The sequence below is a fragment of the Siphateles boraxobius genome, unplaced genomic scaffold, assembly GCF_051911475.1.
Source record: "Siphateles boraxobius isolate OS27281-9 unplaced genomic scaffold, OSU_SipBor_1 41, whole genome shotgun sequence".
NCBI lineage: Eukaryota > Metazoa > Chordata > Actinopteri > Cypriniformes > Leuciscidae > Siphateles > Siphateles boraxobius.
The window spans coordinates 18,526,023-18,553,358 of record NW_027509042.1 but is presented as its reverse complement, the minus strand read 5'-3'; the positions used below and the strand labels follow the sequence as shown (position 1 = coordinate 18,553,358).

The following is a 27,336-nucleotide window of genomic DNA, read 5'->3' as shown; positions in this document are numbered from 1 at the left end:
GCTTCTTGAGTATCAAGTAGTAGCTCATAAATCAAATAGAGTGAGTTTAACATCAATAGCTTTATAGTTTGCCACTCGGGATGACGGGTTCCCCCCTTGTGACAGGAAGTGTTTCCATGGCAGCACTTTGAATGAACAGAGGATCGCAGTGTCAGGAAGCTCTCATCGTTTAGTACACTGGGATCATGCTGGTCAGTGGACCATCTGTATGTATGTGTCAAACAGCATTTAGATGCTCCGCTGCTGTGAACTCACATGCAATGTGACGACAGACAGTGTGAAAAATTCAGCAGTGGCCCCCACATCACTCTCGGTTCACGGCCGACTGAAGACTGTGTGGAATTTCAATCACAAGTTGGAGAGAAAAGTCCACATAAGGCTTCGTACCCTTTTATGGGGGAGTAGAAAAGGCATAGAGGAGCAAATATTTTTTGGAGTTTTTGCAAGACTTTATTAAGCGAGCCAAGGATGAGAGCCGCATCTAGGCCAATGCACTTCATAAGAACTTTAATTTCATTTTTTGGAGAGCTCTATCAGCTCATCTTACAATTATGGGCTTTAAGGTCTGTCAGCACTTTGAGATTAACTCTTTTTAGCCGGGGATTGGTCTCGTGTAGCCAGACCTTCAGACTGACATCGCTGCTTTCATTGGCTAAGGACCGCCTAGAGGTCGTCTGACTAACATGTAAAGCAACCAATTACAGTTCGTTTTGTTCAGCATCATGTTTAGGTGCGTGAAAATATAATATCAATGTCCCTACAACAGACCGGCGTATAAAACTCTTGGACGTATTTTTAAAAGTCTATGCTGCAAATTTAACATACTTCACATACTTTTGAAAATCGTGCATTTAGAGGATCCTGACAATAGCTTTCCAGGCGGACCGTTAAAGAACGCAACACGTGTCTCCTGGAAATCCTGTAGAATTCAACCAATCAGATGAAGACTTTGAAACTCCTGAAGTGTTTCCAATTTTGTGTGCAAATATCAGACGTTTAGTCAATGGTCCGTGGGCGTAACGTCTGAGGCTGAGACTAGCTGGAGCTCTAAGCTAAGAGTCTTAATAGGTCAATATGATTATGTGTTGGTGGGACATCATCACAGAAATCGGTAAATGACAAATAAGCGTGTCCAAAAAAAAAAAAAGGAAAAGTTTCCTAAAAATTTACTTTTTTTGTTCATGTTTTGCTACAATTTAAAGACTTGATGTCAAAATATCAAAAACTGTTTAAAAAATTGGAGATTTGAACTATATGACATTTTACAAACTGAACTAACTTGTCATTAATATGTCATATTATCGGATATTTTAAAAGACTGATAACTATCATTGACTCTCCCTCATTGGTCACCGTGATTTGTATGTTTGATATGTTCCTAGATCAATATTGTTAATCCTGGAACAACATTTCTATCCAAAAATGTAGTACTAAACCCTATCCCTACCCCTAACCCTACCCATAACTTATCCCTAAAATCAGAGGGAAATGATTGGTGAATAACACTGATGTAGATGAATTTAACCCTGGTTGTAAGCCAAAACTTGACATAAACTGTATACTTGTCCCTCTGATCTGATTGGTTGATTGGAATGTTGTTCCAGGATCAACATATGTTGACCCAGGAACATGTTGCACTTGGTAAAATCACATTCACCCTGAATTTCATGAGGGTCTCCTGGCGTTCTATATATGATATTCTTTTCTGTTTTTTTTTCAAACACGACTCCAGTTGTACCACATCTGGCAGAGAGAAGTTTTTCATACATTGATAAGTAGTTTTGTTAAAACTTTTGTCAAAATAATTTTTAAATATAGTATCGGCAAAAGGGAGTATGAAATTAAAATTCACCATGTCTATTTTCAAAATGCGTGTTATTGATCTTAAATTGATCTTGATTTTTTTATCAAACCTTTATTTAACCAGGAAAAGACTGAGATTAAAAATTTATTTTTCAAGAGTGATCATTAATCCATCCAAGTTTTGGTTAACTGGACTTCCGGACTCCTGACAGGAATTTTCATTTTAGGTGAACTATCCCCTATTAATTGTAATATGGACTCTGTAAAGCTGCTTTGAAATAATGTGTATTGTGAAAAGCGCTATACAAATAAATGTGAATTGAATTAATGACTACTCATAGCTGTCTCTGCATATGTAAATGCACAGCTTTAAATTAAGTACAGATAAAAGCCTATTGTCTGCATGTGATTTATTTTCTTTAATGCCCCCCATGAGTTTAAATCAGTTTGCACCTCCATATGCACTCAAGCATGTATGCATACTAGTCTGTTTAAACCATTAAGTACTTCACTTGGCTCACTGAGACATGCTGTAATGCTCATTGCCATGGTATCTCAGATCGATCCTTGTTCCATTACAAGTGCAGTACTCCACAAACAAAGCAAACCCACACCTGACCTTTTCAATCAATGCACAGAGACATTAATTTCAACTCAGCTAATGTGGCATGTTCATCCTCAGGACAACATCGTCCCTCACTGCAGGCAAAGCCAAACAGAAGTATGTAATGAGAGGTTATTGATTGAGGCTTTGTGTCCGCTTTTCATTAGTGGCTGAGTGAGTGAAGACCAGTGGCTGTGGAAAAGGTGGGCAGAAACAGTGGTATCCCAATGACCCTCAAAGGCTTTCATCTAACGTTTTAATCAAAACTGATCTAAAGACATACAGGCAAAGGGGAGTGTGTGTTAAGTGAGGTATAGTCTGCATCTTAAAAGATCTTCTGCTATTCTCAAAGCTACATTTAACCTGCTGCTGACCAGCCAGTGAAGAGGTGCATGAAAGGGATCATAACTTATATCTTATAATGTTATTCAAAATTTTGTTGTGATAATGTAGTTTTTTTATCATTATTTCTATCTTATATACACCACCGTTCATAAGTTTGTTTCAGAGTCTCTTGTGCTAACCAAGGCTGCATTTATTTGATCAAAATACAGAAAAAGTAAAATATTGAAATATTATTACAATTTAAAAAAAAACTATTTTATTGGAATATATTTTAAATGTAATTAATTTATGTAATGGCAAAGCTGACTTTTCAGCAGTCATTATTCAAGTCTTTAGTGTCACATGATCCTTCAGAAATCATTTTAATATACTTTTCATGAATTTAATGCATCCATATTAAATAAAAGTGTTCATTTATTTTCTTTTTTTAAATATATATGACAGTGAAATAATATAAATTTTTATATTTTAATAAAAAAATATCATTCACATGATCTCATTTTGCTACACACGTAAATCTATCTTGTTTGTCACATGTTTTTACTAATAAACAAGCCAACAATATTGCGGAGAAAATAATAGGCCTACTGAAAAGGAAAAAAAAAATTCCCTTCTTCCTCCTTAGCGCTTCATTGTGACAATGCAGGACATGTTTGCAAACGCCAGGCATCCCTTACACGCAAATGTGGGCAGACATATATTAATGTATTCATCTAATGACGTCAGAAAGTTATTAAAGTTACAACCCATTCTTGCAGCATGGACTATCACATCCCTGTCCTGTCTTGTGTTGCACATGGGTGTTTTGTTATTTTGGGCCATGTGCTCTTGTCGTTGTCTGATCCCTCCCCCTCGTTACCTGATTATTGCTTGAGTGCTTCCACCTGCCCCCTCTTGATTTGTTCCCTTCGTCTCCTCTCGTTTGCAGTCTTTGTCGGATCGTTGTCTAATGTCTAATGGGATTGTCTAATCCCCCGTTCCCCGTGAACCGCTTCATGTTAAGGTTCAGTTGTTTCATTTTTATTCATTGTGTTTTTCCCCCTCGTGGGTTTTTTTGCTTTGTGTTTGTTTATTTTTGTAATAAATTACCATTATCCTGCATTTGAGTCCTCACCTTTTGCCTTGCACGTTCCGTGACATGGACATTCTATATGGATAGGGGTGAGACTTTTGAGTTTTAAAACTCTTTACTTTCAAGGGCAGATCAAGGAAAATTCAAAAATAATTTGGTTTCTGTAATATGAAATTCTATCTGCCAAAAGCATAAATATAAAGGTAAAATATTCCATTGTCTCCCTTAGGCTGTGACAGCTTGTTTGGTTTGACAGCAGTGTCTCTATTGAGATGAACTGCAGAGGGACAGATATCTTAATAGGTCCGCAGAAGCTTACTATTTATTCAACCTCCTAGTGCTGACAGCTTCCATCACACGCTTTACTCTTTGCTCTCTCAAAGCCTAGCCTTCGATTTCAGGTACTCTGCGGAAAAAATGGGTCATACATAAAGGAATATGGAGCATGTCTGTTGCTTTTAATCCTCAAACCCCTCAGTGGCTCTGTGAAAGATGATCGGATAGAAGAAGCGGATCAAGTGGGGGAGAATTTTTGCACTGACACTTGTTTTCATAGCATTGCTCTCTACTCATCCATAATTCATGTTCATAAAGCGATTTCTTGCTGCTTCTCCCTAATGCCCCCCTCCCCTTCAGACCAATGAGCGACGGATAGATGGAGAAAGCAACAAAAAGAGCAAGGAAAAGTGACAAAGACAGACAGAGTGAGAAAAGATGGCTGCTGTCACACATGAACTCAAAAACAAAAGGTTTTTTAATGTCCTGAACTGTAGAGAAAACAAGAATATTCTCTCGCTAAAGGAAATATAAGGCACGAGGAACAAGAAAAAGCTTCTCTGGTGCATTATAAGTGTGATGGGAGATGTTAGTTCCCACTCTCTCTCTCTTCCTCCCCGTTTCTCTGGTCCCAAGCGGCGGCGTTCTGATGGAAGCAGACGTCACACAGGCACTGCAGGTCTAATTTGACTCATCTCTGTGAGAACAACCAGCAATCAGGCAACCCAGCCTGTTTCTCTCACTTCTATTTCCCCATGGGACACATCCATCTACACACTGACTCAATGCTGCAACAGTCCAAAGTGTTTACTTCAACCTAACTACTGGACCTCAGGAAGCTTGTGATTCAGGAAGGTTGTGATTCAGCACATAGATTGACATTAAAAAAAGCACATGATTATTGTGGAATGACAATCAGTTGCTCCTTGTTCCATATGCGGTGATGTGTGTCTCCAACAGCAACAAATAATCTAGTCATAGCAACATCTAAGCAGCTGCTCTTTTATTAAGTGAAAAGACTAATGTCACAAATGTTTGTGTTGTTTTCTCTCTCTCACATTTAGTGATTGGGATCATTTGTCAGTGCAGATTAAATAAATGTTAAATCCTGATAATAATCTAACTGAAATGTACGCAAGAAAACAAGCTATTAATCAATTCTGTTGTATTACTGTGTGTGTGTGTGTGTGTGTGTTATTTATATATATATTGTTTATATATATATATTTATATTTGCCTTTATCTATATTATATATATATACATATAATATGATATAGTGATATATATATATATATATATATATATATATATATATATATATATAATGATATATTTGAAACATTAAATATAAGGGAAAAATGAAATTCAAACATATAATACTAATAATACTTAATATATATGTGTATTATTAAAAATCATTTGAAAAGATTACTTTTCAGAGACAATCAGAAGTTTGGTATATTTACTTTCATCTAAAATTATCAAGAATTTTAGTTTAAAAACCCTAAAATAACACCCTATTCCACACTCAATCCAGCTTCCTGCTATCCTCATGATATATATGTGATATATTTAAATGTGTCCTACCATATAACCTCATTTAGCATGTGACACAGTTCTTCTGGGCTGCACTGGAAGCAAAAAAGGCCAACCTGACACTCATAGTAGGAGACCTGGTTTTTTTATACCCACAGGGACAAAATAGAGGAGATTGGTCATCTGAATGTGACAGATCCCTAAACTGCGCTGAAATATGGCTGAAATGAGAACCAAGAGAAAAGGGGTGTATCAAATTAGGTTAAACTCTAAATATACTGGACAGTAGGTTAGCCACACAAGACACAGGACCGGGCAACAACTAGGACAACAGAAGAATTAGAACAGTGTAGCAGGCACAAAGTGAAATTTTAAGATCTTTTCTGATGTACTAAAATCCTAGAGACATTCTTTTTAAAAGCATCCAAGATTTTGTTTCATCGAATTATATAGATATAGCATTCCTCTGCTATCATACGGTTTTATACAAAATAATTGAATGCTTTTGGCTGAAAGAGGACTGTATGGATTTTGAGTCATAGTGAGTCAGCCAAATAAGAAACATAGATATATCTTCAAGCATTTTTCTGCTGTGGCTTGATAAAAACTGTTTCACCAAATCACTGCTTGGAATGGATGAAACGGCATTGCAGTATATTTGGACTATTATGACTAACACCAAAACATCTGATACTTGCGTGACCCCCAGGGGGCGCTCTCAATCGCACAATCTGAATGCATAAACTAGACTAGGCTAGAAAAAAAAACAGCGCTCCCCTTCAAGTTATCTAGGCAGGTTATGTCCAATGACGGAACAGAAATGGGTCTGATGTACTCAAACATAACTTTATTAAACACGAGACAATAGTAAACTGGTAGGCAATCAGAGCAAGCAAATGTACCCCGTAGGTAACAGTGGACGAAATTCTACAAAAAAGTTTAAAAAAAAAAAGTCACAGTGAATAAAGTCTCATAGTAAATGAGTTACAGTGTCTCATAATACATAGGCTACAGTGAATAAAGTCGAATAAATAGATACTGTTCACATACACACACACTAACACTGCAAGAGACACTACACACCAAATAGACCGTACACACACACTAACACGGCGTTTCACACTTCACATAATGAACACTGCAAAATAAGCACTGTCCCCACAGGAGATATTGCACAATGCCCATAGGCCGAATACGGTGATATAATGATTCCCAAACATTTACATTTAGCTGACGCTTTTATCCAAAGCGACTTACAATTGCTATATTTCAGAGGTCGCACACCTCTGGAGCAACTAGGGGTTAAGTATCTTTCTCAGGGACACATTGGTGTCTCACAGTGGATTCGAACCCGGGTCTATCACACCAAAGGCATGTGTCTTATCCACTGCGTCATCACCACCCAAACAAACATATAGGTTAGTAGGCTATCACTAGCAGGCCTCCACCCTATACTATACTAGGCCCACCTAGTTCCAGGTCCGCACAGAACGATGGTGGCAGATTTCCGAGGCACGCACATACATCCAAAGAAATGAAAATAAACAGAATGATTAAACCCACAGGAAAAACAGTGGTTAGTTGGACAGACGAAGGCAATCCTCCTGTAATCACAAGCATAAATGGTTTATATGTTTGGTAACATCGTGACAATTTAAAAAAAGATTAGATCTCTGATTGAAAGACTATAACTAAAAAAGGGGGATTAAATGATCTTATGTTTTTGAAACCAGCTTAGATGAATTAGAGCTATATGCACCATACCAATGAAGTTTAACATTGTGGATGACTAATAGCTGTGCACACTCTCGCCAGCATTGCTTCTATTCATAGGCCATATCAGACAGGAAACGATCAGAGCTATAAACACTACATGTTACGTCTAAGCGAAAAAGGGGCCAGTAAACTTATGTTGCTGCAAATGTAGAATCACTACTCGCTATTATGTGAGCAAAGTATTCTGTAGACTCGTAACTGTGTGTACCATTTACTGGTCACCATACGCACAGACGCCAGGCCGAGCTACAAATAAGCGTAACCTTCCAAAAAGACTCACGCTCTCCCGTTTGCACAGCTGATACTCCAAGAGGCTCACTCTTCAACTCACACCGCACTAATCTTCTCCTGTCCATGTCTCCAAATAATCTCCTGTCCATTGATCCAAATAATCAGTGTCAGTGGGGAGGCCTTCAAGCTACACTTCCCGTCTCAACCACCCTGCCCGCTACACTTGCATATAAACAGTGTAATGGAACCTATCTAGGGTGAGAATCGGCCGCTCATATTACTTTCCTTAGGCTCTTGTCCTTGATAACTGAAAGTTTGTCTGGACTTGTTTTCTGATATTCCCAATGGAATTTTTTTCTTCTTAATTTGAATGCCCTTTTTGCCTCGTGGCTGGATGGTCACAGTGTTTTAAGGTCCCCAACCTTTGCAAAAAAAGGGGCCTTAAAACGAACCTCTGGAAACCGGCCCAAGAGGAGAAGAGTTTTGACATCTGGGTTTATGACAAATAAGAGTGCGCTTATTCAAGTTGGTTTCATGTGGTTTTGAAAAGCTATTTTCAACAAAAGTCTAAATCGAATCTAAGTCTGAAAATGTCTTATAGTATAATCACCAAGTACATTTCTATAATATAAATCATAAAAACAAAAAGGTTCGTTAATAATTTTTAATGATTAAAATATATTTTTTTAAATACCATGAATTAACAATTAACAAATAGCATTCATTTTGTGGGGCTATACAATATGACACTTTTCTACCTGAACTAATCTTTCCATGTCATAAAAAGGTGAAATTATCTGATATTTTACACATTTATGAAGGTCTTCAGGGATCCTCTCTATGATATCATTCACTTATTTATGATTCCTTAAATTAATGTTGTTTGAATTAATATATGTTTTATTTACTCAGTAACAAAGATATCAAGACATGAACTGTCAGAACTGTCTGAACTGTGTTCATTATAGAAAAGATGTATCCAAGTCATCAGGGACCATGCATTGGAGTCCCCTATTGTATCCGTTGGCATTCCACTTCTTCTTCTTCTTCTTCTTCTTCTTCTTCTTCTTCTTCTTCTTCTTCTTCTTCTTCTTCTTCTTCTTCTTCTTCTTCTTCTTCTTCTTCTTCTTCTGGTCTGGAAGTCTATGGCAGCCCATAGAACCGCTTGCGAGAAAGTTATGAAATTTGGTACACAGACAATTTTCAGCAAAAAAAATGACTTTTTCGAACTCCTCCTAGGATGTTGCTCCGATTTTCACGAAATTTGAACAAGATCATCTTCAGATCATGCTGACAAAGTAATGGAAATTGATTAGTCAAACCATTCGCGAATAATATGTGAACAAATTTGATGAAGAGCACACCAAAATGGATGTATAGTGCGAAAATTAAAGATCGGATTTATATTAATTTTGCAGAGACACATTTATGTGGCCAAGTGTTAATGGAACAGTTTTAAAAAATCAGATAGCTATCCAATTAGTAAAAAGTATGAAATACAGTGCAAACAGGTCCTATGTTTGTGAGAACTATTGGTGCGTTCAGTTCATGTCAGACAGATCATATTTACGAGTTTGATCACAGATCATATTGCACATGAATGCCAACAAAAAAAATTCTCGTTGTTGCAGTTGGTCTGATATACCCAGACATGATGGCATGACTTATCGTGCCTTCTCTGTGATTGGCACCTTCATCGCTGCTTGCAGCTATATATATACAGGTGCTGGTCATATAATTAGAATATCATCAAAAAGTTGATTTATTTCAGTAATTCCATTCAAAAAGTGAAATTTGGAAATTATATTCATTCATTACACACAGACTGATATATTTCAAGTGTTCATTCCTATTAATTTTGATGATTATAACTGACAACTAATGAAAACACCAAAATCAGTATCTCAGAAAATTTGAATATTGTGAAAAGGTTCAATATTGAAGACACCTGGTGCCACACTCTAATCAACTAATTAACTCAAAACACCTGCAAATGCCTTTCAATGGTGTCCCAGTCTAGTTCTGTAGACCAGGGGTTTTCAAACTTTTTGTGTGTGTGGACCACTATTTGTAATCAAGAATTTTCACGGACCACCTCATAATACACATAATAAAATATATCTACACACAGTCCTTCCTGAATTAATCCGCACCTTTAAATAGGCTTACTAACATTAAAACTATAACTGGTCATCACATCAGTACAACAGCTTGTTAAAAGAAAGTTTACTGCACACAACGGCTGCCACATATTTAATTTATTTATTTACTCAACCGCCCGAGGGCATAATCAGGTTCATTTCAGGGATGCAAACATGTATGGTCAAAAAAGAGAGAGGTAATCGAAGCCCTCGCCCCGCGGCAAATATCCAGATACTTACATTGCCGCCAACCCCTGCTACCCCTATAGGCACATATAGTAAAATGAAATAAAAATAAAGTTTTAACAAAAAAAGGTTTTATAAAAAGATAAACCTCACATATTTCAGCATTTAAATCATTTTTATAAAAAGAATTAGTCAAAAAAAGATAAATTACTTGACATTTACATCGATGCACATTAGCTTATCTTTTATTATTAGCTAATAGTAAAATTCGGTCCGATTTTCCCGTGCCGTCTGTCGTTGCTATGCGCGCTCTCCACAACTTAGTTGTGCTTAGTAGCTAATAGATTTCCACCACCGAAAAACGCTTGCTGTAGCTCTGCTACAAGATTTATTTACGGAGAAGAGAAAAACACACGTAGTGTTTGGGTGCACGTGCATTCTTACATTCTTCATTGACTGAGCTTTCAATGTTTTGTTTGTTCTTGTCACATGAACTGCGGTGCGTTTGCGGCATTATGAAAAGTTGAGGTGTTTTCATCTCCCTGCGCCTAAAAAAATGAGTGCGTCACTTCAATTATGAGCCCACTTGCCGCGCGCCTACATGAAATAATGAACTTGAGAGCGCAAAAGACACGATATATGAACGGCCCCTTGATGAGCTACCTCCAATCGAGCGACGTGTTGGAGACCCCAGTAAAAGATACGCACCAAGAAGAAACACTAGCGTTTCACGCTTGCGCGCATACTGCTGTTTTTGGCATGCAGTATTCTGATTTGCTTATTTCCTATTTACTTGTTTGGTGGAGGCAATCCAGAATTACTGTTGGTGAAATTATAATCAGACAAATATTTTATATAATGACAAAATATTTGCCTCTGCCGCTTTCCTCTTCAGAGAACCTGTTGCTATCCACCGATCCATGTTGTGGTTCTAACGGCACTGAACTTGAACGTCACGGCCGAGCACCACTAGCCTATTTTAGTAATCACACAATAACCTGACAATTTAATTTAAATTTTATATCAATATAGGCCTACATATTCTTTTTACTTTTTATTTTTTTTATGGGGATTCCTGGTAAAATGAAGGAAAAAAATATTATTTTATATTTTATTTTGCCTTTCCACGGACCACCTGCAGTACCCTCACGGACCACTAGTGGTCCGCGGACCACAGTTTGGGAACCACTGCTGTAGACTGCACAATCATGGGGAAGACTGTTGAATTGACAGCTGTCCAAAAGACGGCCATGGACATCTTGCACAAGGAGGTCAAGATACAAAAGGTCATTGCTAAAGAGGCTGGCTGTTCACAGAGCTCTGTGTCCAAGCACATTAATAAAGAGGCGAAGGGAAGGAAAAGATGTGGTAGAAAAAAGTGTACAAGCAATAGGGATAACCGCACCCTGGAGAGGATTGTGAAACAAAACCCATTCAAAAATGTGGGGGAGATTCACAAAGAGTGGACTGCAGCTGGAATCAGTGCTTCAAGAACCACCACGCACAGACGTATGCAAGACATGGGTTTCAGCTGTCGCATTCCTTGTGTCAAGCCACTCTTGAACAAGACACAGCGTCAGAAGCGTCTCACCTGGGCTAAAGACAAAAAGGACTGGACTGCTACTGAGTGCTCCAAAGTTATGTTCTCTGATGAAAGTCAATTTTGCATTTCCTTTGGAAATCAAGGTCCCAGAGTCTGGAGGAAGACAGGAGAGGCAGAATCCACGTTGCTTGAAGTCCAGTGTAAAGTTTCCACAGTCAGTGATGGTTTGGGGTGCCATGTCATATGCTGGTGTTGGTCCACTGTGTTTTCTGAGGTCCAAGGTCAACACAGCCGTCTACCAGGAAATTTTAGAGCCCTTCATGCTTCCTGCTGCTGACCAACTTTATGGAGATGCAGATTTCATTTTCCAACAGGACTTGGCGCCTGCACACAGTGCCAAAACTACCAGTACCTGGTTTAAGGACCATGGTATCCCTGTTCTTAATTGGCCAGCAAACTCGCCTGACCTTAACCCTATAGAAAATCTATGGGGTATTGTGAAGAGGAAGATGCGATACGCCAGAACCAACAATGCAGAAGAGCTGAAGGCCACTATCAGAGCAACCTGGGCTCTCTTAACACGTGAGCAGTGCCACAGACTGATCGACTCCATGCCACGCCACATTGCTGCAGTAATTCAGGCCAAAGCAGCCCCAACTAAGTATTGAGGGCTGTACATACTTCTTCAGGTATGTACAGCCATTCAAGTTCATACTTTTCAGTTGGCCAACATTTCTAAAAAAAACATTTTTTTGTATTGGTCTTAAGTAATATTCTAATTTTCTGAGATACTGATTTTAGGATTTTCATTAGTTGTCAGTTTTAATCATCACAATTAAATGAAATAAACATTTTAAATATATCAGTCTGTGTGTAATGAATGAATATAATATCCAAATTTCACTTTTTGAATGGAATTACTGAAATAAATCAACTTTTTTGATGATATTCCAATTATATAACTAGCACCTGTATATATTTTAAATGTATTTCTGAATAAATTAATACATTTGGACAAAATAGCAACAAGTCATTGACCCACCTATTTCAGTAAAAATGCAGATGTCAAGATTTAATTACTAACTTGAGAATAGTAATAAACAGCACAGCCAAAAACCTGTTCCCACATATTATATTCAGTTGTTATCACTACGGCATTGTGCAAATGCTGTATCTGAAATATGTGAATCATGCCTCTGGCTGACAGAAATGTAGAACATTACAGAGAAACTCACCTCCTGAACAAGTACTATTGTGTCCTGAAGCATTTAGTCTCAGTAACCTCGTGAATTTTATGAGGCAAGATCTCCTAATTCCTTCCATATCATTTTTAAGAGCATAAAGCTGTTATATTACAATAAATTCTCTGAGCACATGACCTCTAAACAGAATGCTTTATGTAGATAAAATAAAGCGTTCTATTCAGAGTTTATACATTTAGAGAGAATAGTAGCTCCAGAGGTCAATAAAGTACTACAGCAGATCTTTTGGGCATATGAACAGATCTATAATATGACTCTTACATTTTCCCAAAAATGAAATCTGCCCCTTGCTTCAAACTAGTGTACAAGGACCAGTGCAAAGTGGTTAATATCTACGTACTTCTAAAATTCACTTTTCTCACTAAAAAGCACATATCTCACATTCATGTTCTCTCCCCATCAATCTTTTATTCGAGCAAGCAAACACCAGAAAGTAAGCCAGACTGAGTGTGAGGACAGCCAGAGCTGAAGAAATCTCAGTAAACTGCTGAAAGCATGCAGGATTACAGTCTTCAGAAAATAAACAAAAAGCTCAAAGGAGGGCTGCCGTCCTAGTCTGAACCGCTCATCCCTCCCACCACAACACTGATGCCATTTTCTTCATTTTGAGGAATGTACAGTAAAAGAACTACATCAAGGGTTACCGGCCACCACAGGTTTCACCTTATAGACCTTATGCGCCAAAGAAAAAAAAAGAAAAAAGCGTGTTATACATTCAAGAACCAATTAAGTTTGTGGTCATAATGATGACACTGCTCATAGTGCCACACTCTGTTCTTCAAACATTGATAATATTTAAAATATTTAAAAGCCTTTGCTGCCAATAAAAGAAAGAAAGAAAAAAATCAAACTTAATGAAGCAAAAACAAGTTGGTTTTATGATGCAGTGAAAGTGATTTTATAGCATTTTATATACGTACTGGTAAAATACTCAATACAGCCATAGTTGCTGCTCATCTTAAATCTGTGGTATTGTTAGTCCAATTTATGTACAATTTGTCCAGTCCATTTTTCTTAAACCGGTGTAAAATGCAGAAAAAGCACTTAATAGCCTATCATACAGGAACATGGGCCCATATGGGAACAGGTCTGTATTAACATAAATAAAAAATGAATTATGAAATGAAAATTGAATGTTCAGTTTAAACTGGCATAAATCTTTGAATGCTTTGGATCACAGACTTAAGTTTGATCTCTTTTTAAAGAAACACGTGGCAGATTATTGCTGATGTGAAAAAAGTTATGGAGGTTTAAGTTTATTATGATGAAAAATGCATAAAGTTCCAATTTTATATGAAATTAAATTTTATATATCCAAAACATGTTTTACTCTAAAACTGTGAGAAAATCAAAGCCATTTTCTAAACAAGTTCCCCCAGTTTCACACACAAGGCTTAAGCCAGACCCATACTAAAATGCATGTTTGAGCTGTTTTAACTGAAAGCAACTTGCACTTACAATATTAAAATATGTCAGTGCCATTGTTTTGGCTCAAGATGCACATGTACTAATGTTTGTTTATAAGGCATGTTTATAAAAGCTATTATATTGTCCTATTTAAACTCAGGCCTGGCTTAATCTAAGCCACCCTGTTTGTGAAAGCTGTTGTGTTCCAAATTTGAGGTTGATATCTAAAAAAAAAGAGCTTTCAGTAAGATTTTGTTAGGGCGCAGTAACATTTCCATTCGATGAATTCACTTCGCATTCATTTCCAATGTGGTCTTTTTTTTTTTTACCATGAACAGTATGAACAGTACAAGTGTGACTTTTTTTTTTCAGGACCATTTAACCTTTTCGAATCATGTCCATGATTTTTCTTTCTTTTTTTTCACATAGCAAGTGCCAAAGCCTTTACCAAGTTTTGTACCATTGAAGTAAAAATTTTGGTCAAAAATGACCGAACAGCGGTTATTCCATTTTATTAGGGATATTTCAGGGGAACATATACAATCTATCAACAAAATTTTGCAGAAGCATTGAAGACTCCCAAGTAAATATCCCTGGAAAAAAAGTATGTAATAGTGAAACTAGGTGTATTATTCTCTTGAGTTAAATATGAGTTTGTATCGACGTTGCTCTAATAGAAGTGTAAAACGAGGTCGTCAATCTTTTCAATCACAGCGCTCGAGTTTGGGAAATCATGGTTTATATTTTGCATTACGTTTCTGACAGGTAAGAGAAATGTTTTCAGCAGGACTATAAAAAATGTTATACAACAGCACGGTTGCTACAGCAACGACCGACCCAATGATGAATAAAACGCAGCAACATCAGTTTGATCCATCACATTCATTAATTAAATCACAGGAGAAACGCAACGGATACAGTTGCGGAAAATACCATTTCGCTGTTTTAGTAAAATATTACAATGAGGTGTAATGCATAAAGGTCGAAGAAAATGGTTGAAAAGAGTCGCGGATGTGCCGCTCGATTAGTAGGCTACATTAAAGCTAGTTAGATGGAGTGACGCTTAAGAGATAAAACTTCAGAGTCGAAACGGGATAACAGCGTCCCCACCTCGTCCCTTCAAATCTCACACACTATTTATTCCAAGTACACAAATGGTTATAAAACGAAACAGTCGGTGCGATTTATGAACAAGTTAGCCTACATGCGATGCTTATTTGGCGTCTTACCTGGATATAGACGGGTCGCTTCAGCCAGATCCACGGTATCAGACCTCTTGCCATGATTGAAACACCACATCTCACAGCGCTAACCTACCACATATAAATCATTAGTTCACGGTCAAAGCCATTTCAATTATATAAAACACAAATTACAACGACAAATGTCCTTTACCAAGCCAAGGTCTTTTTCGCCATGAGGAAAGAGGATGGTGAAGAAGAGTATGTGAGGCTCCTCAGGCGCCGCACCTAACGCGCGATGAGCAACATCTGCGCGCACATCAACTGGATGAGCTCGCGTTAAGTAGTAGCCTACGAGACAACGACAACTCATCTTTCATTTGATCACCATCTGATGAAGCCTGGAGAAATTTGTGCACATTTAGAATGCTTTGGCGATTTCAGTGTCGTTTTACTTAATTTCCGGATAATGTGCTCATATTTGTTTTTCTCCAAATAAGGTCAGACCCGTGTGTGAAACTCTGGTTGCTGCACAAAAAGCTCGCTTTTATAAACATTTTACAATGGATAAACACGGGTTGATATGACACTAAATATGATTGCCACAGACCATTAAAAAAAGAAATTCAAATAACTAAGCATAATTATAACCATAGAAGTAATAATTTATTTATGGCGTTGGTGAACCAACTAACCAACCACAACCTCTTACCACATAAAAAGTTGTGTATTTTATAAAAAGAACGGTATATTTTTAGATGTAAAAGTATGAATTAGCTTGTTTTATATTAAAAATTATGAATACAGGCTTATATATTACTTAATTTGACACAAATTTGTTTACATCATCTCATACATCATCATTTTCCAGCACTCAACTGTGTTATTCGTAATACACTAAGAGTAACAAAGATTTTATTAGCTCCAGTTAGTACGTTAACATTGTAATGACATAGACAATTAAAATTAGTGAAGTTTAAGTGAAGTTCTGGCCATAGCATTTACTGTAAATTAAAAAAAAATCAGAGTGCACAGCTAAAATCATGTCTGGCTGCAATATTACTATAGCTTCTAATGCTATGTTGTATTTTAAGAAAAGTAAAACCACAACACATTTAGAAACTATGACTAACCTAACAATAGATTTAATCTCATTCTATGCAGCATCCAGCAAAATACTAACAATTCTAATAATAGTACATTTTTATTAGGGCAGATCTCACAAATCTTGGGATGCTGGTAGTGGTGCATATGGACTTCACACATTTTCATTTTCACTTCAAGACAGAGAAAAAATGAAAAAAGAGAAAAGAAATAGAGCACATGGTGATTCCCTGCAGACAGGGAGTTTTTTTATTTGGTTGTCATTTCTGCTGCTATACATAGTAGTCAGCTGAGACCGAGAGGCACCGCATTATACCACAGACAAGAGCCTATGGCCCTTTTGCTAAGACTGTTAGAGCTTATATTCTTTACAAATTATCAAAAAGAAAGAAAAACAAAACAGCCGTAATAATGAGAAAAATGGGACCTAGTTCCAAAAAAAGTCAAACATTTATATTGGGATCTATCTGCTTGTTGTATGCTTGATCATGACTATTACAATGCAAATTATTCTGTTTATGTACATGTGTATACAGAAGCTTAAATATAATGTAAATCAAGCCTATTCTCACACACACACACACATCATGCACTGATTCTCACACACCCCCCCCCCCACACACACACACACCTGTAAGAAGGGTGATGTCAGTAAACTCAAGAGTCTTTTAAGCTTATTTTAATTTACATTTTACATCAAAAATAAATGAGCACTTTTTACATTATCACACAGGGTGCATATGACAACAAAAAAGAATAAGCCTGCCCTTATTCATATTACTTTTACTGCCAAGTCACTATGATGCAGTCGACGGATCTGAGAACTTATGTCTCATTCCACCTCTGCCACATGGGCCACCTCCACTTCCATGGTCTGGATGATCTCTGGTGCATCTTCCACCTTGACTGAAGCTTGCTGTGCCAGGACGTAGTTCACCACCTGCATTATACTCTGGTCGGACAACGTGGCCACGGTGCCGTCACTCACAGCCTGCACGGCCTCCACGGTTTCTTCGGTGATGAGCACGGTCTCTATCTCCTCTGTGATGGGAGGCTGTGGAGGCTGGAGTTCAGGGGGCAGCTCAGAGCTGAGGATGCTGACAGCGTGCTCCACCTGCGTGCCCTGGTTGTGGAACTGCAGAGTGTCCTTTTCCAGCATGATCTTGCCGGGCAACTGATCTCCATGGAACTTGGTTATGTGCTTCCGCAGCGTTCTGGCATCTATGTGGGCCTCCTGGCATAACGGGCACACGTAAGGGCGCTCGCCTGTGTGAGTGCGAACATGGCGCTTCAGCGAACGAGCATCAGCCCATGCAACGCCACAGGTCAGACACTCAAAGGGCTTCACTCCTGAAAAAAAAAGACCAGCATGACATCTGTTATACTCAGCTATTTATACGCATTGCAAGTGGCTGACACCTAAATCAAAATGTCAGTTGGCTGTAAAACTGCCAAATACAAGCATGAAAATATGTAAGATGTCTATTAGGCTGAACATATCAACAAGAGTGACATGCAGCACCACCTACAGCCACATTGCAGATGTGCAAATTAGAGAAATCTTTAAAGCAAATATTGGCCCGGGCCAATACCATGATGGTAGTTGAACAAACTCAGGGTTAGAGGATTCGTTTCAAGTTGACAAAACCAAACTAATTCAATCAGGATTTGTTGGTAGCATGACACTTTCTCTGTCAACTCAGGCTTCGATCCAGAGTTCATAGAGTGTGTGCACATGAAAATGTGACATCAGTAGTGAACAGCCAATCAAATGCCTTGAAACAGAGAAACTGCAATTTAATTCTCACGAGAGAATCAGCAAGATTTTCTCTCATCTGCAAAAGATTACAAGATTGAAGAATATGAAGTTCATAAATGCAACACACCAAGAAAATGGCTTGCCATATAAATGCAAGTAAAAGTTGTAAAGTTAGTTTATATATTGGATAATTAATTATAACATTATTATTACATATTATCGGTATATGTTCATGCTCATACATGTTTAATAATAACTGTAAAACTAAAATTACTTGTATAATGGATTAGGGGTATAATAATTATATAAATAATATTTAATTCATATAAAATAATTATACTTTATTTCATCAGAGATGTGTCACTTTGCTCACAGCTGATTGGTCCCGTTTAGTTTTGAGATCTCTTACCCAGAACATAACCTGCCCCGAAACAGGTTAGCCGTGGAGCGTAAGTTTTGTTTTAACAACAATTTTAAATATCAAAAATTGTCAGACAAGTTTAAACAGCATTAAATTTTTTCCGTGGAGCACAAGTTACTATGGCGATGAACACCTCTAAACGCTGAGCCACTTTCATGGTGCCTAAAACCTAGGGTTGGCACAAGCTAAATTGAAACATACCTGCCTATCACCAAAACCAGCTTCATGGTATAGGCTCCTGGTTTCACAGACAAGGCTTAGATTAAGCCAGAATTAGGCCTCAGGACATTTTAGTAGCTTTTATAAACGTGCCTTTGAAGAAAACATTACTGGTGTGCATCTTGAGACAAAACAATGGCACTGGTTTTTAAGATATGTCAGCGCAAGTTGCTTTCAGTTAAAACAAAAAGTTTAGTCTGGGACTATTGGCTTAAGCCTTGTCTGTGAAATCGGGGGGGAAAGTATTAAATTGTTTATTTGACTAAAATAAATTTTAGTTTTTAAAGCAGAATCTTTTTTTTCCTCTTCCTGAAGAAGCTATGCATGCACACACACACACAAATATATACGTATGCATGCATGTGGGACTGTGTGTGTGTGTAACATATTAGTATTATTAATAGTGGAGAAATTAAATGGTATAGTTGTGGGGAACTAAAAAAACTATGAAGCGTTGTGCCGTGCTGCTTATATGCAGTAAAAACAACCCTTCCCGCACCCAGAACAAGGCGGCTGAAACAAGGACTGGTGAGACGTTGTCCTACTCCACTTCACAGACGATGAGTGGAAGGAGAATTTTAGAATGACACGACAGTCATTTATGACACTTCATACAACAACAACAGTTTGATCCTCCCGTCATACGTCATTACGCCATCTCTATGTCATTGAACATGCGCAGTAATTTCCAGTTTTAGTTTTAAATCAGATACACGTCCTCTCAATCAGATTAGAAAAGGTTTAAACCACCCCTTACAATCCAAATTAAATTTTAATCGGATTTGGGCAATTCATTCCGATTGACGTGGTTACATGTGACTATTTTATTCCGACTGCTAGTAATCTGATCACAATCGGATTATTAGGGTCCATGTAAACGCAGCTATTGATAAAGTCATACTGTTGCCAGAAGTTATTGTGGTAAAACCACATTTTCCTTTTTACATTTTTGTTTGTTTTGAGTGATACATTTCCTGAATCTGCATATAAATTATTTATTATCATTCTAAATGTGTTTATGTATGATTCTCCACTGACCCTGGTGATTATTCATGTGGCGGCGGTACTCTCTGAGCTGTGTGAACTTCCTCCCACAGTGTTCACACTCTCTCTCCAAGTTCTGCTTCACTCTGCCCTTCTTTCCATGAGTGGCTTTCTTGACATGCCGTCTGAACAGGGCCTTCTCAAAGAACTCCTTCCCACATACATTACACCTGCCAAAACACACAATATAGTTCACCATCTACTTCTAACAAGTGCTTGAGCCACCAAGTTCAGATATCATATAATAGAGAAATATAATTTCCATAACAGGCCCTTTTGCAGTGTAGAAACTAGATCATTAGAGATATTTGTTAAGAAATTTTATGATAGTTTTCTTTAATAAGCACAAAAAAAAAAAAAAAAACACTTTGTTTTTCACCCTCACCTGAATGGCTCTGCAACAGTGTGCGATTTGACGTGCGAGTACCAGTCTTTCTTCCAGCTGTAGCATTTCCCACAGACCTGACACTGAAAGGGCTTTAGGCCTAAGTGCTTATTCATGTGCTGCTGCAGGTCTTTTGCTTCAAAGAAACTCTTATCACAGCTATAATGAAGGAACAAAAGGTGTCAAACTATTATGTGGGAAGATACGTGAATAAAAGTTTAATCGGGGGGTTCACAGAAAGCAGTCGTGTGCATGCATAAAGGGGAAAAGGCACTCACTGAGTACAGTGGAATGAGCGGACATCAGGTTTGGGTTGATGTTTCTTGAGGTGTTTGCTCAGTCCGGATGCACGGTGAAAAGATGCTCCACAGGTTGTGCATAAGTACTTTGATTCACCTGTCAAACAAACTGCTATTATGAACTGCTCATTTAGCACTATCATAATGTTAATGACAACATTAATACTAAAAGCGTAAATATTTGCTACGACAACAATTCAACTCAATTGTTACCTTTTACATTTTTTGATCAACTTCAAATGTTGACTACTGAAGTCGATTCATACTTTCAAAACCATGCTGACCAGTAATTGGAGAAAATAAAAGTGTTTATGCTGGAATCTAGATTTGGTAGACTTTTACAAAAAAAATATATTTTTAAATATTTTTATATAAGAAAATTTATTTAACATTTTATTGAATATATATATATATATATCCAATGGAGAGTAGTACAGGATGTGTGGTGTTCAGATCATGTGTAAGCAGAATCGGATGCGATTTGAGCTTCGGATGTGATATCTGAACTTGTGTGGCTAGACTGAACTTGTGTGGCTAGACCATATGTTACTGCCAGACTGGATGTGATGTATTCCAATCGAAACTATGACATTAGTCCAAATTACCAATTTTCCCCCCCCACTAAAACATTCTTCTTTAAACACTATTTATGTAAAATAGGAGGTTATCAATAATTCAATCGGAAAATTATTTTATAATTCAAATGCTTTATTTTTTTTTAATCATAACTCCTATAATTAATACTAATCACATAATACCAATTTAAATGCCTGCATATTTAAGTATTCGTCTTGGCCTGGCACAAGCAAAATGTGTGTGTGTACCTGTGTGAATGCTTGTATGCTCCTCTAGGCTTCTTTTGGTGACAAATGACTTATCACACACAGTGCACTGAAATCTCTTGAGGGAGTCGTGCAGCGCCCGGTGCATCTTCAGGCTGTGCTTGGTGGCAAAGCTTTTCCCGCAGACCTTGCAGGAGTGCGGCCTCACCCCTGTATGGTTCAGCATGTGAATGCGCAGGGAGTACAGCTTAGGCAGAGTCTTGCCACAGATGTCGCACACAAACTCCCGTTTGGTGCGGTACCTCGTCTGATCTTCGGGCCCCTGAGAATCTTCTGTGGCCATGGCCCGTGTCATGCTGGCTCTCTGGGTCTTCTGATGTTTGTGACGGGCCAAATGTGCACGGAGTGAGGCTGCGTACTGGAACTCCTTATTACAAATCTGTGAGGACAAAAGAAAGGTCAGGAAAAATAACCAAAATGCATAAAGATCGGGCAAGAATTACTTTTTATTAATCCCAAGGATACATACACTGCACTTGAAGCTGCGAGCCTTCTCATGTTTCAGAGCGTGCATGATGAGGGCGTACCGCCTCTGGAACACCATGCCACACTCATTACACGCATGTTCACCTTCCACAACTTCTCCTGGGTCTCCCTGCAGTGCGCCCTCCTCCTCCAGAGTCTCTGACTGGTCAACAACAGGCTCCAGTTCCTCTGCTAAAGGTGCTATGGCATCAGGAACAGCCTCTATGTTTGACTCTGATGAAATCTCATCAGGATTGTTCTTCACAGACTGAACCGGTCGACCTCTCTTGGCAAGTCTCTGAGGTGTCTGGGGACACAGAAAGATTCTATGAAGACAATCAGGCTGATTTTTTTTTTGTATCCAATCATTGGGTCATTGAACAATAACAGCATATTGGCTGTCAATGACAAATAATAGTGTCCATGAATTTTTGTGCCAACATTTTGGCTTGCACTCTTGCATTGTAAATGTATTCATGCTGATTTTATGTGATTTTGAAAAATCTTTATACCATTTTTAAGTAAGGTTTAAATTTGTGGTGTAAATGTAATGAGGTGTAAAAAGTACTAACATTTTACTTCTATGAACCACATAGCCACATAGCAGGCACACTTTTGAGCTACAACATGACAGATGGGCCACCCTACGGGTCTTGTGGACCTTACAAATGTGCCAAGTACAAAAGGGCATCATCTGGGACAAGGCCATCGTCACATTTACAGATGAATCATATGTCAGTGAATGGGAGTGCTTACCTTTGCAGGGGGTGACGTGCTTCTCTCTTCCTCCTCGGTCTCAAGTCCCATATGAAGACGAATGTACCCTCCTTCTTTCACGGATCGTTTTCTGAGGTATCTCTTGTTGGGATCTTTGCATTCCTCTTCTTTTCTCTCTTCATCTGCACCGGATCCATCCTCAACCCCCTCCATCTCCGTGGGCTCCTCCTCTGAAGGAAGAGGTGGTGGTGGTTCGGGCTGCTTCACTTTAGGTGGTCTTCCTGGCCTCCTCCTGACCGGTGCAGGGGCTGGCTGTGGTGGGGCTGCTGCCGGCTCAGGTTGGCGTGTGGGCTCAGAAGCTTGGGGCTCATCCTGCACAGCAGGTGGCGCTGCCGCAGCTAAATGCACAATCTCAGAAGCGTCCATTTTGCCTGGATCCACACTAATGAGATAGGCTCCCGTTTGAATACACTCTGCAACAGGAGTGTCACCAACCAATGGCTCCTCTACAGACCAACAAGCCTGTACTACAGCCAGGGACTCACATGAACCCGCTTGCCCGGAGTGAGTGACCAAAGTCATGGTCTCGCCCTCCTCTGCCTGGCCACTGTGAGCCACCATGGCGAGAGACTCAGCTGAGCCAGCCTGTCCACTATGAGTAACTACAGTCATTGTTTCGCCATCGATGGTCGCACCAGCAAGCAAGGCCAGCGATTCAGCCGTCCCGATTTCACTTGCGATTACAGCCAGGGACTGTCCTGCTTCAGGTGTGTCATCACTCTGCATAGTTACCACATAAGTTTCGGAACCGGTGGGTGTGACTGGCTGAGGGGGCGCTGGCGGGCTTGCCACCACAGTGTGGATGTCTCCTCTCTGATAGACCATCAGCTTCTGTTCTTCTACTTTCTTATGCACAGATTCACAGATCTGAAGCACTTCAGCCATCAGTAAGTGCCGTGCCAGTGTGGCTACCTCTGCCATCACACAAAAGTTAAAGGTCAGATTGGAGGTGTAGGCAAAATCCATTAAGGGCAGAAAACTGGCCTTGCTGAAGCCTGGTAGGTAAAACAACACAAAAGAAACAATTACGATTTGAATGCATAAAATATGCATATATTACATATTTAGTCAATGCATCATCAATCCTTCTTCCGTGTTTTTGTCTTATCTTGATTCGCTATGGTAAACCTATAATAAGTGTTTATAGTTTACCAACTTGGGATGGTTGTTGTGGAAAATCGCATACATGCGTCTTGAAATGCTGTAAAAGCGATGCCGAGATGCCGTTTTTATTTCTTAACAGATGAGTAAGGCATTTATTAAACAGATAAATTGACATACGCAGCTATCAAACAGAGTTCATATTCATCCGCAAAGTCACACAAACAAAGCACAAACAAAAACAAAGTTCTTCTGCAAAATACATGCAGTTTTGTTTTTTAACCACTAGATGGGGCAAAAGTTCCATAGTGTAGACTTACCTTTAACAGGTTAATGCTCTCACACAAATTACAAACAAATAGGAAGCTACCTATCTAGGCAACATTTTAGACATTAACGCTTGACTGAAATAGTGTTAATGATGGCTGATGGCATTATCTTAGAGAGCAAGGTGGGTGATGGATGATATAAAGCCGATATAAATTATATCATACCATTTAATTTAAGGATAGTAAATTAAACATGCTTCAATCAAATGCATTTCATTTTATATCATTTTCTAAATTTAGAAGAATTTTTTTTTTTATGGAATTACATTTTTATGGGTTTATGGAATTAAAAACGTATTAAATATTAAAATAACTTATTTAAATGATATGAGCATTTGCTGATTTCTAACTGTATTTGTTTAACAGTTCTGTCAAATAATTTATTTGTTATATGACGGTAAAGCAGACATGTTACGACATGGGAGCTCCTGAATGCATTGCAATTTGCTCAGTAATAAGTTTATGCCAAGATGGTGGATGGAGCAAAAAAAAAAAAAGGACTAAAGGAGTTACTGCTCATATTTAGTGTTTCAGATCAGTCACTTTTGAGGTCACATTTTGGTTTGGATGCCGTATATGAAGACAGGACTGTGAAATAGCCCACTAGGGTTTGGAACAAAGATTAAACCTCAGTAAATTGTTCATGTTTCATCATTTCAATCAACAGCATCCTGCATTCTTCTCACCAGAGAGGTCAACGACAGCTTCATGACTGGTCACAGCACCCTTTTCCACAAAGAGCTCGTAGAAATAATCACTGCAGGAGGCCAGTACAGCTTTATGTGCCCGATGCTCCTCACCCTCAATGATCAGGGTGATATCACAAAACTCATTTCTCTGTCGCTGCTGGTTCAACCTGTCCAGCATCGTCTGCCCATGCTTTGGTAAGAACTGCTTGACGACTCCCTTACTGTCCACCTATAACCATGCATGAAGAAAGAAACATATACACCAACTTATCTACAAAATATTAAATATATTTATAAATAATTGTATTGATTACAAAATAAAAATATAAAATAGTTGTATTTATATTAGTTTTAAATTTAAGAAATAATACATTTATTTATATAATTGACAGTGATTTCTATGTTCTGTATTTTAATATAAATAAACTGTTGTACCTAGAATATTTTTAAATAAATTTAAAATATCAGGGGACATATTTTTGTATTCAGAGACACAAATGGCATTCTGTACTTACAAAGACAAGTTCATGTTTATCAACTGAACTGGACTGTTCCTCATCCAAATCATCATTCGCCTCATCATCCTCTTCCTCGCTGGCACAGGCAGAGGTCTTTCGTCTAACTTGTCGGACAGCTTGTTTTGTGGCATCTTCAGCATTGCCTCTCCCCTTCTCCTGCTTGCTTTGGCAGTGACTGCACTCTTTGATGCAATCCTTCACTTGCTTCAGTACACCTGTGATAAAGAAGACTAGGTTTAGGGTACATATAATAACAGACTTTGTCTCAAAAATCAATAAATTACATCTATTTTTCCATGGGATTAATAAAGCATCAGTCTATCTAACTGTCTTATTAATATCTAGATCTACAAGAATCTTCAAGTTGCATTAAACGGAAGTTGCAATTTTTTCTTCCCTATTATGATGTACATCTGAGTGAAACTGCTGCTTGAACAAGAAAATATGTACAAATGTATACAACCCTGTTAACAACTACAACATCAAAAAGTGACAAAAGTAAAATAAAGAAGAGACGAAAAAACAAGAAAATATGTATGGTGAGAGTTTATTTTTTTTATTAGGAACTGTTTGGATTGTTGGTTCGTTGTGGTTTAGCCTGCTATTGCTGTGATGTCATGTGAGTGAGTTTGTCCCACCCCCGCGCCAGTAAACACGTCATCAGAGAAGAGACGACATCGCAAGAGGAATTTAATTAATAATGATTTGAATTAAAAAAAAACAGGTACACGGATAAATCATTTATAATAAATAATGCAATATTTAAAAAAAATATAAAAAAATGTCAATTTTGATTTCATGGTGCTCTATCTCAGAAACTGGCATAATATATATATATATATATATATATATATATATATATATATATATATATATATATATATATATATATCATCTTATATTCTTTCTATAAGATGTTTATTATTGACACTTATCCACTGTATCCTACAGCTGGCTAGCTTCCTTTCCTGTCACCTGCTGAGATATATTTGACATACTGACAAGAAACATTTCAGCGATACCAGCTGTCACACAGCATCAAAGAGCTGGAAAGCTCTGCGGTCATTGAAGTTGTGGTTAGTGTACCTCTCCACCAGTATTTCTGGGAGATGATCTCCCATGTCTGCTGCTGGTTGAGGTGTTCCCCTCCGGACGTGATGTGCGCCTCCGTGATGAGTTCCTTCCGCCTCTCGGCCTGCAGCACCACTTCCAGCTCCGTGAATTCATCCAGACCTTTCTGCCGCCTCTGGTAATAAAGAATCCCATTGCGCACTATGTAACAAGCAGCTGCTTTTCGGATCTTTCTCTTGGTGTTGCCGTGCGTGCCCGGTGCGTAAGGCTCCCGTTCATCGGTCAAGTAGCGCTGGATGGCTAAATAACTCTCCTCGCTCGACATAACCCCGATTAATGACGCTCACACAACAAAAACAAGACACATCAGCCTACGAAAGGTATTCTCGACCGTAGAATTCAATAAGTTATTTTTTCAGCCCGTTTCCACTTCCATATATAACACGGAAAAGTATCAGCTGTGATATTTATGAAATATTTTCCAAGGGGGAACGTCAGTTCTTGACCGTGTGGGGTGGACTTGCCTGAACAGACAAAATGGCTGCTGCACAACCGGATGTTGCGTTTGAAATGGCGGAAGCAGCGCCGAGCAATTCACGCGTAGGACAGTCACGAAACCAGCAGATGGCGCTGTTCACCAGAAAATCATTTCACCATTCTGCGTTTTACATACGAATGTCACAAGTAGACATTTATTGTGTCGTACTAAATCATTAGCACTCTAAACATAGTACATTCGAAATATTTGGAGGAAATATATGATATAGCCTACTTTAACCCTTGTGCATCAATTAAAAAAAGTTACTCATAGGTACATAGAGGACAAAAATGTCCGTATCCAAAAACTGTCATAAAAATATTATAGATTTATATTTTTTTCCACTTTCACTGACATCAATTTTTTAACCAGCATCAGCTCTAATCATAATGACCAAACATTCATTAATTT

At 38.3% G+C, this 27,336-nt stretch overlaps 2 protein-coding genes across 3 annotated transcripts in view; both read right to left on the bottom strand.

Moving 5' to 3' along the window:
• Positions 1–15,823, bottom strand: part of dipk1ab (divergent protein kinase domain 1Ab) — a 56,110-nt gene extending 40,287 nt beyond the window's left edge. Inside the window, exons 1-2 of one of the 2 annotated variants that reach the window (XM_077198783.1) lie at positions 15,579–15,823; positions 15,413–15,496 (exon numbers count right to left, since the gene is read on the bottom strand). In XM_077198783.1, the coding sequence (XP_077054898.1) occupies positions 15,413–15,496; positions 15,579–15,737 (243 nt within the window). In that variant the 5' untranslated portion in view covers positions 15,738–15,823. The remainder of the gene's footprint in view (positions 1–15,412; positions 15,497–15,578) is intronic. The other variant, XM_077198784.1, reaches the window with a different exon arrangement.
• An 856-nt stretch (positions 15,824–16,679) lies between these two features.
• On the bottom strand, positions 16,680–26,958 carry zbtb11 (zinc finger and BTB domain containing 11). Its single transcript, XM_077198782.1, has 10 exons — positions 26,403–26,958; positions 25,314–25,531; positions 24,796–25,027; positions 22,659–23,674; positions 21,907–22,209; positions 21,420–21,816; positions 20,575–20,692; positions 20,297–20,455; positions 19,906–20,081; positions 16,680–17,818 (listed from the first exon to the last, which is right to left on the bottom strand). The coding sequence occupies exons 1-10, from the start codon at positions 26,710–26,712 to the stop codon at positions 17,301–17,303; spliced, it is 3,447 nt and encodes a 1,148-aa protein (XP_077054897.1). The 5' UTR covers positions 26,713–26,958; the 3' UTR covers positions 16,680–17,300.
• Positions 26,959–27,336: the final 378 nt, after the last annotated feature.

Coding starts and splice junctions, on each gene's coding strand:
- zbtb11 (XM_077198782.1), bottom strand. CDS start 26,712: ATGTCGAGCGAGGAGAGTTATTTAGCCATCCAGCGCTACTTGACCGAT. Junction 22,210..22,658: donor GCACGTCACCCCCTGCAAAG/GTAAGCACTCCC, acceptor CTGTGTCCCCAG/ACACCTCAGAGACTTGCCAA. Junction 20,082..20,296: donor ACTGTTGCAGAGCCATTCAG/GTGAGGGTGAAA, acceptor GTGTTTTGGCAG/GTGTAATGTATGTGGGAAGG.